The 15330-nt window shown below is 34.1% G+C and overlaps 1 protein-coding gene across 1 annotated transcript; it reads left to right on the forward strand.

The window, feature by feature from the left end:
* The first annotated feature begins 9428 nt into the window (after window positions 1–9428).
* Window positions 9429–10205, forward strand: LOC107854117. Its single transcript, XM_016699112.1, has one exon. The coding sequence runs from the start codon at window positions 9429–9431 to the stop codon at window positions 10203–10205; it is 777 nt and encodes a 258-aa protein (XP_016554598.1).
* Window positions 10206–15330: the final 5125 nt, after the last annotated feature.

The following is a 15330-nucleotide window of genomic DNA, read 5'->3' on the forward strand; positions in this document are numbered from 1 at the left end:
TTAATTGATTAGTTTATGCTTTAAATGATGGATTGTGGACTGAATCAGCGTCTTGTGGTAATGATGGAAATTGGCAAATTGGAGTTTCACAATGTTAATGGATTTTGAATCATGTTATCAACATGAACCTTAATCCACTTTGTTAACTTGTCTTTAAGCAAGAATTCTACATAGTTTAACTCATGTTTTAATATATTGTATTGCATCAATTGGTAAAAATAAAAAAGGTTTTGGAACGCTCTTGGGAGTTATGGTTTTGAATTTTCAAACCAAAATTTAGATTTTAATTGGTTAAAATGGTTATGGTTTAGCATAATTAGAATAGCTTGTAAGTCAGTCGGTATGACAATAACAATTCAAAAATGCCTTAATGAAAGACTCTATGGTTATTAGTAAATGGTATGTGAAAAATATTTTAATTTGGGCTTAAGGGAATTTGTGTATTTCATCGAGAAAGTTTAGTCCCAGGGGGGTAACACTTGAAACCACGTCTGCCAACAATGGAGGGTTTATGACCACCATATTTGTGTTACACAGTATATATTTTTATGTCAATCGCCTTGGTGTATTTAGCCACTATCCGGTACATGTAGCTAAGATGTGGCCCTTTTGAAAGGAGGAGACTAACCCAAATTTTCTTTGGGTGTCTTTAGGTTTGAAAAAGCAACACAATTCAGGACTAAATTTTTAAAACTATCATATTTCATGCCCCTTGCCCCTATTTCAACATCATATATATATAGGTAAATTGTAATACCCCATAGCATTCTCGACTTAGTACCACCCATAATAGCATGCTTAAAGACCTTACAAGCTAAAATTTTTTTAAGTGTTAAAAAGGACTTAGTCATATTTTAAGCTCCTAAACTTTAATGATTTTTAAATCAATCTTTCCGACCCTGAGACGCAGATTTTTGAGTTGGTTCATATTCAGGGGTGTAAAGGGGGTGTCTTAGGGAAGTTTTGAATTTTTTGGATGATGTTTGAGACATGTTTGGATGATCAAAATAGTGGGCCAATGCGATATTAATGTGTTGCACCAGGAATCGCATTAGTAGGGACCGACACAGCGCGTCGCTTAACGGGTTGGGTGCCCAATTCGTTTTAATGATTTTTTGGAGTCCATGAGGGTATTTTAGTCAGACAGATATTGTTTTCATATTGTTAGAGATTTTGCAGACTGGTGTCATGTGTTTTCTTATATTCATATTGTTCATTTTAAGTAAGAGAATGACTATGTTTCTGTTTTACTATGTTTTTTTCGCATTTCCTATAGTATAGGAATGGTGTATATGATTGCCAATTAGAGAAGGGATCTTGGGCTACCATGGTTCAGGATGCTCATTGCGGCAAGGACCTCATCTCGGTTCATAAAAAAGAACAAGCCCCACCATTCCTAAAGTAAATGACAAGCCCCACAAGGGCTAAAGTAAAGTGCAAGCTCCACGAGGGCTAAAGTAAATAACATGTAAGTAAATGATAAGCCCCGGGAGGCTAAAGTAAATGACAAGCCCTACGAGGGCTAAAGTAAAGTTCAAACCCCATGTTGGCAAAAGTAAAGGGCAATTAAGGAGGAGCATACCTTTATACCACATCATTCATCGTCAAGGACAATTTATCCATAAATATTTGAATATATATATATATAGCATGTATACTACAAAGCATTAACTGGTTCAACATGGTTAGTAGCGTAACTTCTCATGTAGTTAATAAATATACTTTAAGAACCCTTAGTATCATGGCTCATGATATTAGCAACAAGAAGGCTTTCTAATATAATCAATAGTTGGGTTACTAGACAAAGCATAACATGAGTCCAACACAATCTATAGAGTATCTTTACACATAGTGAACAAGCATGCCTTATAACACCATTAACATCATCATTTCCAATATAGACAATAAGAAAGATTTTCAATACGATTTATTAGAATAATTATTAAGCATGATCATACTTGGGCAATAGTATAGTTAACGGCCCAAACACTAGCCTAAATGATGGCTTAATCAAGAATATAGTCAAGGACTCATCATTACAAAATCCATAATTTAGTCATTTAAACCTTGGGCATAACCATAAGCAATATCATGAACTATGGCCCATTAGTAGCATATTCATTGGCATACTATTGGCCGAAATATATTTCATCATTAGTATGAACAATTGATAAAGTATTACACGATCCATAATTTATTCATAGCGTGGTCAATAATATCATTTATGACTTAGGCTATATTATACACAAGGCCTCATGTAATCGCATGTTCATTATCCCAACCAACAGATAATTGCAATAACCTAATTAATAGCTTGGCATAAGCTTTAGCCAACAAGGAATACAAATGCATAATTACTTGGGCATTCTCAATACCACTCCACATAACCAAAAAGTACCAAGAATAATCAATATTGCCTTAAAAGGACACTCTTTAGTCAATTACTAGGCGTAAATGTTCAAGGAAACTAACCACAAATCTTGTCATAAGGTAGGTCAACAAGCTCGTATGTAAATCCCTAAAATGCATTATAAGTCAATTTCTACCCCTAACTAGGCTAAGGTATCTAAATCAACTCTTAGATGTATAGCAAACCACCATAAAACCTAAGGTCGATATTCTACTCAAGCACCTTTACTAAGTCCAATGAAACCAAGGCAACCTTCCCTAGTATAAGCAACTAAGGCCAATTTACTCTACGTATGAGCAACTTGTGCATTATATATAAGGTTGAGTATTTTAAGGCATTCTCATGCAAAACATGAGTAATCAAGTCTATTCTACCTAATATAATGGGAGACAAGTCAAGCTTTCCAGCTTTTAAAATTCATATAGCTTAATTGTCAAACTAACCCAAGTTTTACATTTCATCAATTCAATACATAAAACCCATCTCAATATAATAAGATATTACAATTATATCATAACATAGGTTAATCTAACAAGGAGTAAGCATAACCTACCTCAAATCTAAAGAAAGCCCACGAACCTCTAAACCTTTTCTTTTCCTTTTCGAGAAGCTTCTTCAGGGTTCCAAGCTATCAAAAATACAATCTACACATCATTATAAAAATTTCAATACCCATATTGCACCATTGTGCTTCGAATCCAAAAATGATATCAAAAACCTCCAAGTGGGTCCCACATGCATAAAATATGTTTTTGAGATCAACTCAATGTTCATACACCACTAGGAAATCATAACCCTCAAGAATTAGATGAAAACCAAGCATATTTGGGCAAAACTCAAGCTCTCAAGCAATTTGGCGCTTTGGTAAAAATTCAAGAAATTAAATCTTGAAAAAAGGTAGGATTCATACATTTAATCTATTATTAATCATGAAAATATATGTTAATCAAGATTTTAACGCACCCCCACAAATTAATTTAAAGTTAATCTATCATTCTAGGGCTCAAAGGGGAGTGAAAATGGTCAATTTCACGATAAAGGACTCTATTTATAGTACCTTGGTCGCGGTTAAATGGGGTCCGCGAGTTCAAAACTTATTTTTGACCTCACGGACTTGTTCAGACTTCATTTCTTGCAAAATAACTATGTAACACTACTAAATTTGACATTCCAGGTGCATAGTGAAATCATATTTTCTATCCAAGATCATTTAGACCAATTATGGGCCTCACACCCATGTCTACCAATTTTCTCACTTTCCAACTAATTGGTTGAAATAAACTTGGGTATCTTGAGACCCAAACCAAGGGTCTTTATAGCCTAAAACCGATATTCCAAAGCTTCTGATGCAGTAAAAATTTGCATCTGAGGTCGTGTGTCTAAAGTTTTTTCTTGGCGGCCATTTGGAACAAGCGAAGACTTCTAATGGAGAATTGGTCCTAAAGCTAAACGAATTGTCTGATAACCAAACTATTAGTTCTAGTAAGTCATAAATGACTTGAGGCATCTATGAAAATGCTCTAACGGCGAAAATAAGTAGATAATTTGGAAAATGACCTGAAGAGTCATTACACTGCTGCATTGAGTTGTTGTTTCTAATTAATTACAAATTCAAAGAACCAAAATAAAAGAAAAAGGTTAAAAACATAGAATATAAAAAAAATACTACTGAATTGTAAAATCCAAAGTAAAATATAAAAAACCCACGCAAAGAAATAACATTCATAGTACCTGGAAAGATGACTAACCGCAGAAGAGTAGGAGTGGCGATAAATTAACACTTAAGAACAATAAAAAGTGAGGTATTATGATAATCAAGGACAAACCTCAAAGAAAGTACGTTGAGTCATTTTCTCCTTCTTCATCCTTCCCCTCTTCTAATATTTTTCACTATTTCTTTTTTACTTTGTTCCATTTTCTTGTTCAACCTCTTCTTTCTAATGCTTCTGCTATCAACAATTGGGCAGAAAATCAGTTACCCCTCAATTTTGAGACAGTTTTTCTTTCTCTACATGTAAAATAATAAAGTTGTCATATCTATTACTATGTAATAACTTCAACAGACAAAAAAAGAGAAAGAACCTTTCTTCAAACTGTAGAAAAATACTTGATTTTTACTGGAAGACTTTTTTTTCATCAAACTATAGAATTCTCCCTCAATTAGTAACATACTACTCAAGAACCTTCAAAATTTAAGAGCATAACTTGATAAATTTACACCAAATACTAAAAAATGATGCAAAAAGAGCAGCATAAAACCATGTAAACTTGATAGTTGACAAAGTAATAAAACATAACAGAATATAAACTAAATATATTTGAGAGAGGAAATAAGCAATTTGACTTCCCTTTTTATTATCACATATGCAGTGTATTTATGAAAATCTCCTCCATTAATTAGTTTTATTATCTACATAATATTATGAGATTGTCAAAAGATGAAAAGTATTATAAAAAAATGTGTCTTAGAGGCCAAATGCTGAAACTCGGCAGACAGAAGGCATCGCACCATGACAGAACCTCCTCATCACCAGTTGGGATGGAATTTCCGCGATGATAATAAAGTACAGTAGCCACTGTATTTCCCTGTTGCTTCTAAAAATCAACCAATTTCGATCTTAGTTCTAAACTCGAAAATCAAAAAAAAAATCAATTACCATAACTGAAAAATCAAAGCTTTGAATCGTCCCGATACAGAATTAGTCGTAGAATATTTTCACTTAATGCACAGAATGATTGCAATTGCACTTGTAAGAAATAAAACACACAAACTATGAAGCATTAGTATTTGGAGAATGTTGATAGAGATTTGCATAGTTGATGTATTCTACGGTATATAAGTTGTTATATAGAAGTAGAATAGGCTTTGGAGATAAGATATAATAGGGGAAGTTTTATCAGGGATAAGATAAAAGACAAGTTGTGTACTAACATGCTCAGATTGTGATTTTAAAAAAAAACAGTGAAAGTAAAGAATAGTATTTTTAAAAATTTTAAAAGAGTAACCAAATAATGAGGGAAACGTGCATATATTGTGATGATGTCATTTTATTAAAAATTTGAATTTGAAATAAATATGTGGATACACTACTTATGAGCAAGCTATGGGAGTATTTTTATTCAAAACTGAAACTACTTAAGAAAAGTAAAATTAATATGTCACAACAAACATAACTAAATCCTTGTCCTGATATGATAAATGGATGATTAATAGGAAGACACTTTGGCTGATTGAGGAGGCGACATCCTTTCCTATTAATAATTGTTATGATCAGACAGAATGAGCAAACCACAAACAAAAAAAAACAACAAGAACACACAAAGATTTTACGTGAAAGCCCTTGCGAGAAAAATCATGGGCAGAGGTAGAGGAAATTCACTATGTAGAAAAGGAATACAAGGCGTAGACAATAATCTCAATTTCGTGTAGTTAAAAATACCCGAAATAGCCCACTAACCGTACTAATGCAATACGTATGTACATAGATCCTAAGCCCAAAAACATACAAACCCTACAAAAAATCACAAACTTGAGTCGCACCGCAAACTTTTCAGGGCCGGATCAACAAAATTCGGGTCACAAACTCTAACAATAATATAGAGATATGTAAGACCAGTATCGCATCCTATTTTTTTTTCTTTTCAATAACGATTTTTTTAATTCTTAGAAGATAGCGATTATTGATGATAACTGTTTTGACTACTTGGATACGTATAAAATTAACATAAAAAGATAAGACTGTATCAGCAATTTAGTTTCATATTGAGAGCATATATGCTTAATTTTTTCTTTTTGAGATGGTAACAATGAGGTAAGTGCTAATTTGGTAAACTGCATAATATAGTTTCAGCATTTAAAGTTTTCAAGCCGATATGTTCCTATCAGATTTCTTCGACACCACTTCGGTTGATAGGACCTCTGATATAAATTTGAGATATATCAATGTATCTAAAATTTGCTTATTGACATCATTAGAAGCTGAATTCGCTACTTAAAGACACTCAGTAAATTGACCTATCAAATTAATAATGTCTTCAACATGCCTTCTCACCAGTGGGCTAAATTCCTTAAAGCAAGTAACATGAGAAAAATCTCTCATTTTACTATCAAGGAAACAATGATCTACATGTAAGTGTAATGGAGACATGGGGTTAGTCACACTCAAATGAACAAAAAAGGCAACAACTGCAGGAACAACAAGATTCACCGAAAGATGCTACATATACCGTGCCCGCTGTGAGAGTTAGGATACTTGTGGGAGCCAATGACCTCACCTCTTCAGGAACATGTGGCTTCACCTCTTTAGAAAACTATGCCTTCACCTCCTTAGGAACCTATTCAGAGGAAGTCTTCTTCTGTTCGGAGGTAAAAGGAGGAAGTCTTTTTCTGTTCGGAGGTTTACAAAGTACACTACTTCTGATGTAGAGAAGGATCCCCAAGATGCTGCTAGAAATGGTACAAGTGGTCATTTGGTTGAATTTATGCAGGAAGAAATTCACAATCATGGATTTGTAGGCATTGCTTCAGGTGATAACGATATGTGTGATGATTCCAAAGATCTATATGCCATTATAGAATTATCAGGCCCATGAAACATTCAATATATCCTACAACAAATGGCTTGCATGTAGCGTTTGTGACCTTTTTAGCTTAGAGGTCTGTGACAGCTAGCCTACTTTCCTATTATAGTCACATTTATCTTCAGGTGGTTATTTTTTTATGTCACTAAGATAAAGGTGAGGCTAAGATTCTTTGAATCTTAGTGACATAGAAACATAACAGACCAAAAATAAACATAACTAAAATAGAAAAGTAGGTTATAAGTCAGAGACCTCTTAACGAAAAAAGGTCACACACGCCACCTGTAAGGTTTACGTTGTAGGAAATATTGAATGTTTCATGTGCCTAATAATTTCAATTATGGCATATGTATCTTTGGAATCATCGCACATATAATTGTCCCCAAATGCATTGCCCACAAATGCATGATCGTAAACTTCTTCTGCATGAATTAAACTTAATGTCCACTAGTACCATTTGATATAACATATTGGGTCCTTTACAACACCTAATGTAGTGTCATTTTTAAACCTCTAAACACAAGCAGACTTCATCATTTTAGATCCTTGGCAGCAACTGAATTGAAGTAATTCTGTTCCATTGGCCATTGGAAATCCACGTGCTAAGCCATTTTGAGATCTATCCACAAAGGTGTCTTTTGCTGCTTTCACTCCTTTTTGTTCTCCAAGATTCAAGTGCAATTCATTTTTCCCTTCTAGTTCTATTACAGGAGAATCAAACATTGGATCCTTTCCCTTTTCCTACTTCACCAACTTTGATATTATTCAAATCCGTACAATCAATATCCATACAATCAATCACACTTAAGCTTGATAAGGAGGTAGGGGCATAGGTTCCTAGGTGGTAAAGGCACAAGTTTAAGGAGAGGTGAAAGAGCAGGTTTCTGAGGAGGTAAAGGAACAGGTTACTGAAGAGGTGAAGGCATAGGTTCCTCAACTATCCTAACTCTTAATGCAGATAAATTATATGTAGAATCTCCTAGGGAATCTTTCTATTCGGGTTACTGCTGCCTCTTTTTTTAATTTGACTATGAGTGACCCCTTGTGTCTACTTGTGGTTACATATAGATGGTTGTTTCGTTTGATTCATAAGAGTTCACCATCACAAAGGGACCAGGTTCCTAAGTAACAACTATAGTAATAAATCTAAAATACAATGTAAAATACACAACACAAATCAACACCCAAGACTTTTACTTGGAAACCTCCTAGTTCAAGGGAGAAAAATCATGACCTATTCTAAAATGTTTTCCCAAGATCCATTATAATCAAAATAACTCTGATTATAGAATCCAATAGTATTTAACCTAAATTCTATGGCTTTAATAACTATATTACAACTACCCAAGACAACTCTGTCTTAACCTTCTCTCTATCAACTACCTCTAGTCAACCATTCATAGGAATGGCTTTAATAGCTCTATTACAACTACCCAAGACGACTCTATCTCAACCTTTTCTCTATCAACTAACTCTAGTCAACCATTCATAGGAACTCTACCTACGCAAAATAAGTGAAAACAAAACTATAAAATTACTCACAAATATTGCAGTAAATAAATTTTAGAACAATACTCAAGTTAATGCTAATTGAAGAACATGAAAATTTCAATATCTTGAGTAAGAGAACTTTTTCTACCTTTTGAATAAATTACATGCAAAAACAATTTATCATAATTGATTCCTTTTGCTTATACAGAGCGTAAGGATTTTTGTTGTAATTCAATTGGACCAGGTACCTAATACTGTATACTGTGCACCTGCACAGTAATTATGCTACAGGAAAAAATGGTGTTGAGTGCGGCTATGTATAGTTATCGTTTAGTAATCTTCAGCAAATGAATCTAGTGGACCTGGTCCCTGAGTAGGTTTCTAAGTCATCATCAAAATATAAAACAACTATTTGCCTTTTTTACGATAACAAACTTTATACATAAGTGTTGAAGTATTGAGTTATTTGCTGTTATTTTCCTTTTTAGTTTAGTAATTTTATTTTTGAAATCCAGTTATTTAAGTTGATATAGAATAGGATTTATTAGTATCCTAGTTGAAGGTAGAATAGGATTTTATTAGTTTCCTAGTTAGAAATACAATAGGATTCTTTTGTCTATTTATATTCTCAGATTTGAATGAATAAATAAGCAGAATATTTTTTCTTCCTCAGACGTTTTCTTTTTCTCTGTGCTCTGTAGAACAATAATTGGTATTAGAGCTAGGTTTTTTAAGGGATCTGTGAGAGAGAAGACCCCCAAAAATAACCCTGCGTAAAAGTCAATATTTTTATGGCTTCCAACAATTTTTCAATTCCTTCACCCTCAATTTTTTCTGATGAGAATTATCCAATTTGGGCTATCAAAGAATATACTTGCGAGCATATGATCTACGGCAAGTGGTAGAGTTTAGAGGAGAGGTAAATCCTTTACCAGATAATCCAACTATGGTGCAAATTAAGAATCACATAGAAGAGGTTACAAAAATCTTTAAAGCTCTCTCTTGCATACAATCAGCACTTTCAAAAGTAAGTTTTGCTAGAGTTATGGTGAGTGAGACTGCAAAGGAGGCTTGGGACAAGATGAAAGAAGAATTTCATAGAAGCGACAAGATTAGGCAAATAAAAAAGATAAATCTGAGAAGAGGATTTGAAATTCTCATAATTAAGGATTCAAAAACTATTGAAGAATTATCCAACAAGTTGACAAAGGTTGTAAACCAAATCATACTTATGGGAGAAGAGCTTACAGGTTCAAGAATCATGGAAAAGATTCTTGTGAGTTTGCCAAAAAGATTTGAAGCAAAGATCTCCTCACTCAAAGATTTGAAGGATCTCACAATACTGTCACCTTCAAAACTCATACATGCTCTTCAAGCTCAAGAGCAAAGAAGATCCTTGAGGCTAGAAGAAGCTACTGAAACTGCTCTTCAATCCAAGTTCAAAGCGAAGATGCAAATTCAAGAGGAAGGTAAAATCCTAGAAACCTCTACTAATTCTAGTATAAATAATCAAGGTGATTCTCGCGATAGAGAAAACTTTCCTCCATACAAGTATTGCAGAAAAACTAATCATAAAGAGGATGATTGTTGGTTTAAGGGGAAGAAACTATCTCTCCAATGTAGATATTACAATAAGCTTGGTCATATTAAAAGGTTTTGTAGAGTGAAGAAGGAGAACAACCAACAAACTCAAAAAGCCAACATTTTAAAAGTTAAAGAATAGGAGAGTTTGTTTTTACGGCGATGGAAGCATCAAGATTGAATGATAAAGACACATGGTTTCTGGACAGTAGTTGCACTCAACACATGACCAGTAAACGAGAATATTTTACAAAGTTGGAATATGCCAAAGGTACTATCAAGTTGGCCGATAAAACCATGTTACAGATTGTTTGTAAAGAAACTGTGTCAATTGAAGCTCCCAAAGGTACAAAATTTATTCAAGATGTTTTATTGGTACCTAATCTTCACCAAAATCTATGAAGTGTTGGTAAAATACTATAACGAGATTTTATGTTACTATTCAAAGATAAAAATTGTGTTATTTCTGATTCTAGCGGTCAAGAAGTGATTATAGTTGAAATGATAAAAAAGAAGTTTTCCTTTGAATTGGAACTCAAATTCTGAGCAAGTTTGTTGAAGTAGTCAATGTGAGCAGGTGATTGTGACCACCAAGTACAACCATGATGATTTTATTTTTTATTCTGGAAAAAATGAAAATTGTTGCGCTACAATGGACGTTGAAATCGAACAAATCACTTCTCAAGAAAATCCTCAAAACCTTCAAAACAATAAAGAGGCTATAACTAAGGATAAGCCACATACTGTAAGTGGGACCACATACGGATCTCTAGACTCTGGCAATAACAATAGTGCCAATTCAGACCTCACATTTCATGAAGATCAGAAGGATAGAGATGATGGGATGGATGATTGCAATGATGTGTCAAACTATGATAATGTTGATGACTATTTATCAGAATCCTATTGCAAGAATGATAATGTTCCAGACAATGCTTCACGTCATTCTGGTACTTCACAAAAATATGGTTCAGTAGAGAAAGGAGAGTATTCCTCTGGAGATGTTTCTTTAGATCCTGCAACATCGAGTTCTAAACCTAGTAAGGATGCAACATCAAAAGATCTTAACTTCACAGATAAAAATACAGTGCAAGTGAAAAGTAGATTCTTATGAGATATTTTCTTTATGGTATCTGCAGGTAGTTGTTATGCCGACCCGTAGTTCTTAATTGTGGCCATGTTTATTGTGAAAATTGTGTGATCAATCCTAGTGACAAGATATGTAGATATCCAGTTTGCCAACTGGAGCATCCAAATGGATACCCCAACATTTATTTGATTCTTGCACACTACCTAGAAGAGCAGTTTCCCAAGTTATATGCATCAAGGGTAAAGGAATTAGTGTACAGAGCTGCTCATCAGATCCCATCAGCACAAAATTAGGATGAAGATGCTAGCTACAAATCACTACCTAGATTTGATCTTTCTGCATGGTTAACGGGTGGAGAACTGAAAGTTCATATTTGAGTAAGCTATGATCATTGTGGGATGTGCTCTATTGTTGGGGAATGGTACAAATACAAAGATTACAAGGATAGAATAGGAGCTTGGAAGATGTTCATTATGGATAACTGTGAGGAGTTTATGCCCGAGTACCTTGAATTTGTGAAGGGTGTTGTGGACTCTGATTATTTATCTCTTAACATCTCTCATGAGATGCTACAACAGAACAAGATTCTCAAGGTAATTAGGAATAACCTTATGATAAAATATTTTAAGATGTTCAATGAAATTGCTGAGAACAAGAAGGGATTGAAGATCGCTGATATATTTACCAAAGCTCTTCTTAAAGAAACTCTTCGTGAACAACTTGGAGTTACTATCAAACATATCAAGGAGGAGTGTTGAAGTATGAGTTATTTGCTGTTATTTTTCTTTTTAGTTTAGTATTTTTATTTTTGAAATTTAGTTATTTAAGTTGATATAGAATAGGATTTATTAGTATCCTAGTTGAAGGTAGAATAGGATTTTAATAGTTTCCTAGTTAGAAATAGAATATTATTCTTTTGTCTATTTATATTATCAGATGTGAATGACTAAACAAGCAAAATATGTTTTTATCCTCAAACGTTTTGTTCTTCTCTGTCTTTTGTAGAACAATAATAAGGAACATTCATATTTGCTCTTACTTCAGCAAACACCAGAATAATTATAAAATTCAAACTCAAATTCCCACTTTCACCAGTACTTCCCCCTTCAGTTATCTTCTCTCTATCAAGAACAATTTTTTTTATCAATATTACATTTGAGACTAAGTCCTTATGAGCAACCTTCCTGAAGCGAGATACCTGCCTCTAGTGAGATCATCTTCCCTTTTTAGGCATCATCAAAAGTAAATACAATAAACCAAAGCTAATCAATAAGCATAAGTAGGTTAACTCATAGCCACTGGAGAAACAATAACATGAATGAGCAAACATGAAGAAGAGATACATGATAAACACAAATAAAAGATCCATTCATTGCATGATCCGGAGAAGTACCCTAAATTGCAATTCCAAAAAAAATAAAGAACTTAAACTAATCAGCCACAACACAACCAAGGGAAACTGACTAAAGAAGGATACATAACGAGAGGGCTTAAGAGGGTGGATATTTGGTAGCAAGAGATATAAGGAGCATCTCCATCCTGCCTCAAACTGTAGAATGATTATTTAGAAACAGCTTTGTAAGGTCCTTGACATGAATATTTAGCTCTTTGACCTTTCCAAACAAAGTAGTGACTCGCGCTTTCAATGCCTTATTCTCAGTTTTCAATTCCTTTAATGATAGTGGTTGATTCCTTAACTTGATGTGTGTAATCTTTGCATTCTTTGAAGCTAGTGAAAGTCTTAATCCATCCACCTCCATACTCAATATTTCTTATGCGTCAATCCACTATGAAACTTGGGACTTGGTTCCAACTTTTCCTTCAACACACTAATTTTCTACCAAAGTGTGCAAAGTAAATATCTGCTTCATAGTAACAGGTGTTCATTTTTCACAAACAACATTAAGATAATTGAACACCCTATTTTGGAAATACGCATAGGGCCTTCCGTGATTTCCCTCCTTAACATGCACAACCTTGTACATGTGTTTAATCACCAATATAGGTAAACTAATTAGCTCAAACTAACTCTGAATTTCCATAATAAAAAGGTATATAGTAGAGGACACAATCCTCTTCTTAGACCTGGTAAGTATCCCCTTGTTTGTAAAATCAAACACTTACTGATACTCTCTATTCAGGAACATATTTCTGACTCCTAATATAGAAGTCTCTTCCACTTTAGAAGTAGTCTACATGAATTCTGCTGAAGGTTGTTATTTTTCACAGGTCTGTCTCTAATAATGGGAACATCCAGAATCTTCCCTATGATCTCCTAATCCATCTTCACCTTTTTCCCTTGAACTAATGGAAATAGACTTAATCCATCCTCCAAAAATTTTATAGGGTAAAAAAGACTCCATAACCACTTTTTCAAACATAGAGGAAGCTAGTTCTTCAAAGAGATGAAACTAACCCTAATGTCTTACATACACTACTTGTTCAACCATCCCTGGTTGTTCAAAGATACTATGATCAAATTCCCTTCCTGACAAAACTTTTTAAGATTTTTGAATCGCATTCCTCTCTTTCCTCTACACAACTTGCTTATGTTTTTCTAATTTCTTCCTCTTAGAATCACTCCCTAACTCTTCTTCTTTCAAACTCTCCTTCATGGGAATAGGTCCCTTAGAAACTATTGTCTTCACTGCATTCTGTTTCTTGGGGGTGGTGATTTTTCATTTTGCTTAAAAGGACCTGATCCTCCTTCCTTCCTGAGATTTCTTCCTCTTCTTCTCCTTCATCAGCATTAATGTCACCTTATCCTTCACCCACATCAACCACCTCAACATGCTCCTCATAAACTATTGTGCCCTTTTTCACCCTTTTACTCTTCGTTCTATTTTTTGATTGAAATTCCCTCTTCGAATAATTGAAAAAAATACGATAAGACTCAAAGAGGGTAGGGGAACCTGGTTCTTTGGGGTTTTCAGGGGGAGTATTAATTTATGAATTTTTAGAGGGGTAGTGATCTCAAATAATTTTGTCTCTATTAATGACCCGAAATCCTTACTGGTATCCATAATAATGGCTCTTTATTAGTTTGGTTTTGTGATTTTTTAGTTTTATTCTATGGTGGTTTCTATCATGGACACAAATGTGGAAGGGGTTAAAAAAGGTATTTTATGTAGTAGGTGTGGGTGAGTAAGGGGTTTCAGACTCTTTTGAAGGATTTTAAGATGAAACATTTTTAGGTATTTTGATTTAGAAAGGAAAAGGATAAAAAGAAGAAGAAAATTGAAAGGATGAAGATAATCATTGAGAGATGGTTAATGAGACTTTAAGAGTTAATAAGAGAAAAGAGAAATTATAATTTGTTTTTAAAGAATGGAAAAGAGATAACATTTAAACTTAAAGGGAAAAGGACATGTTTGGTCCCTATTGGCATGCCCTTTCCGATTTGAAAGATGGGACCAACTCCCTCACTTTCTTAAAGAAAATTCCTTCGCTTGATGTTTTTCTCATCATCTCTCCTCCAAGTTCTTTCTCACCATTGGTGTCTACTTGAAAAGGTATGGTATTTATTTAAACCAATTACAAAAATTGAAACTAGGATACGTTCTCCCTAATCTTAGCCAAAAATGTTTAGGAATTCGATCCACTATGGCATACTAATTTGTCTAGATTACACCCAATCCTAGCCTATTATTCATAAATTACTCCTTGTGGAGAACCGTTGTGAAGATTATAGCTCATCAAAATTCTATTTGATAATAATGGGTGATGAAGAGACTCGAATCTAGGACCTCTTGCCTACTCTAATACCATGTTGCAACGTGTTATCATCTATTTTAAAACTTAGATTGCTCGATAGAACACACATTTAATTACTTAATTATGCTTCCACACATTTGACTTACATTAGTGTAACTTGTATGGGGATAGAGCGATGTCCAGACAATAATGCATACGTTGAAAAATGAAGTTACCAGAGATGAGGATTCTTAGATGGATGTGTACGAATAGTAGGAGAGATAGGATTTGGAATAAAGGTATATAGCAAGGACAAGGTCGGAATGACCTTTATGGTGTAAAAATAAGAAAGACAAGACTGAGATGGTTCAGACATATGAAGAGGAGGAGCGTAGATGAAGTAAGGATGTGTGAGGGGTTGCTAATAACAGTTCTTACAAAAGGTAGACTAATGAAGAACTGGGGGATGGTTATTTTGAAGAAC

The sequence above is a fragment of the Capsicum annuum genome, chromosome 5, assembly GCF_002878395.1.
Source record: "Capsicum annuum cultivar UCD-10X-F1 chromosome 5, UCD10Xv1.1, whole genome shotgun sequence".
NCBI classification, from domain to species: domain Eukaryota; kingdom Viridiplantae; phylum Streptophyta; class Magnoliopsida; order Solanales; family Solanaceae; genus Capsicum; species Capsicum annuum.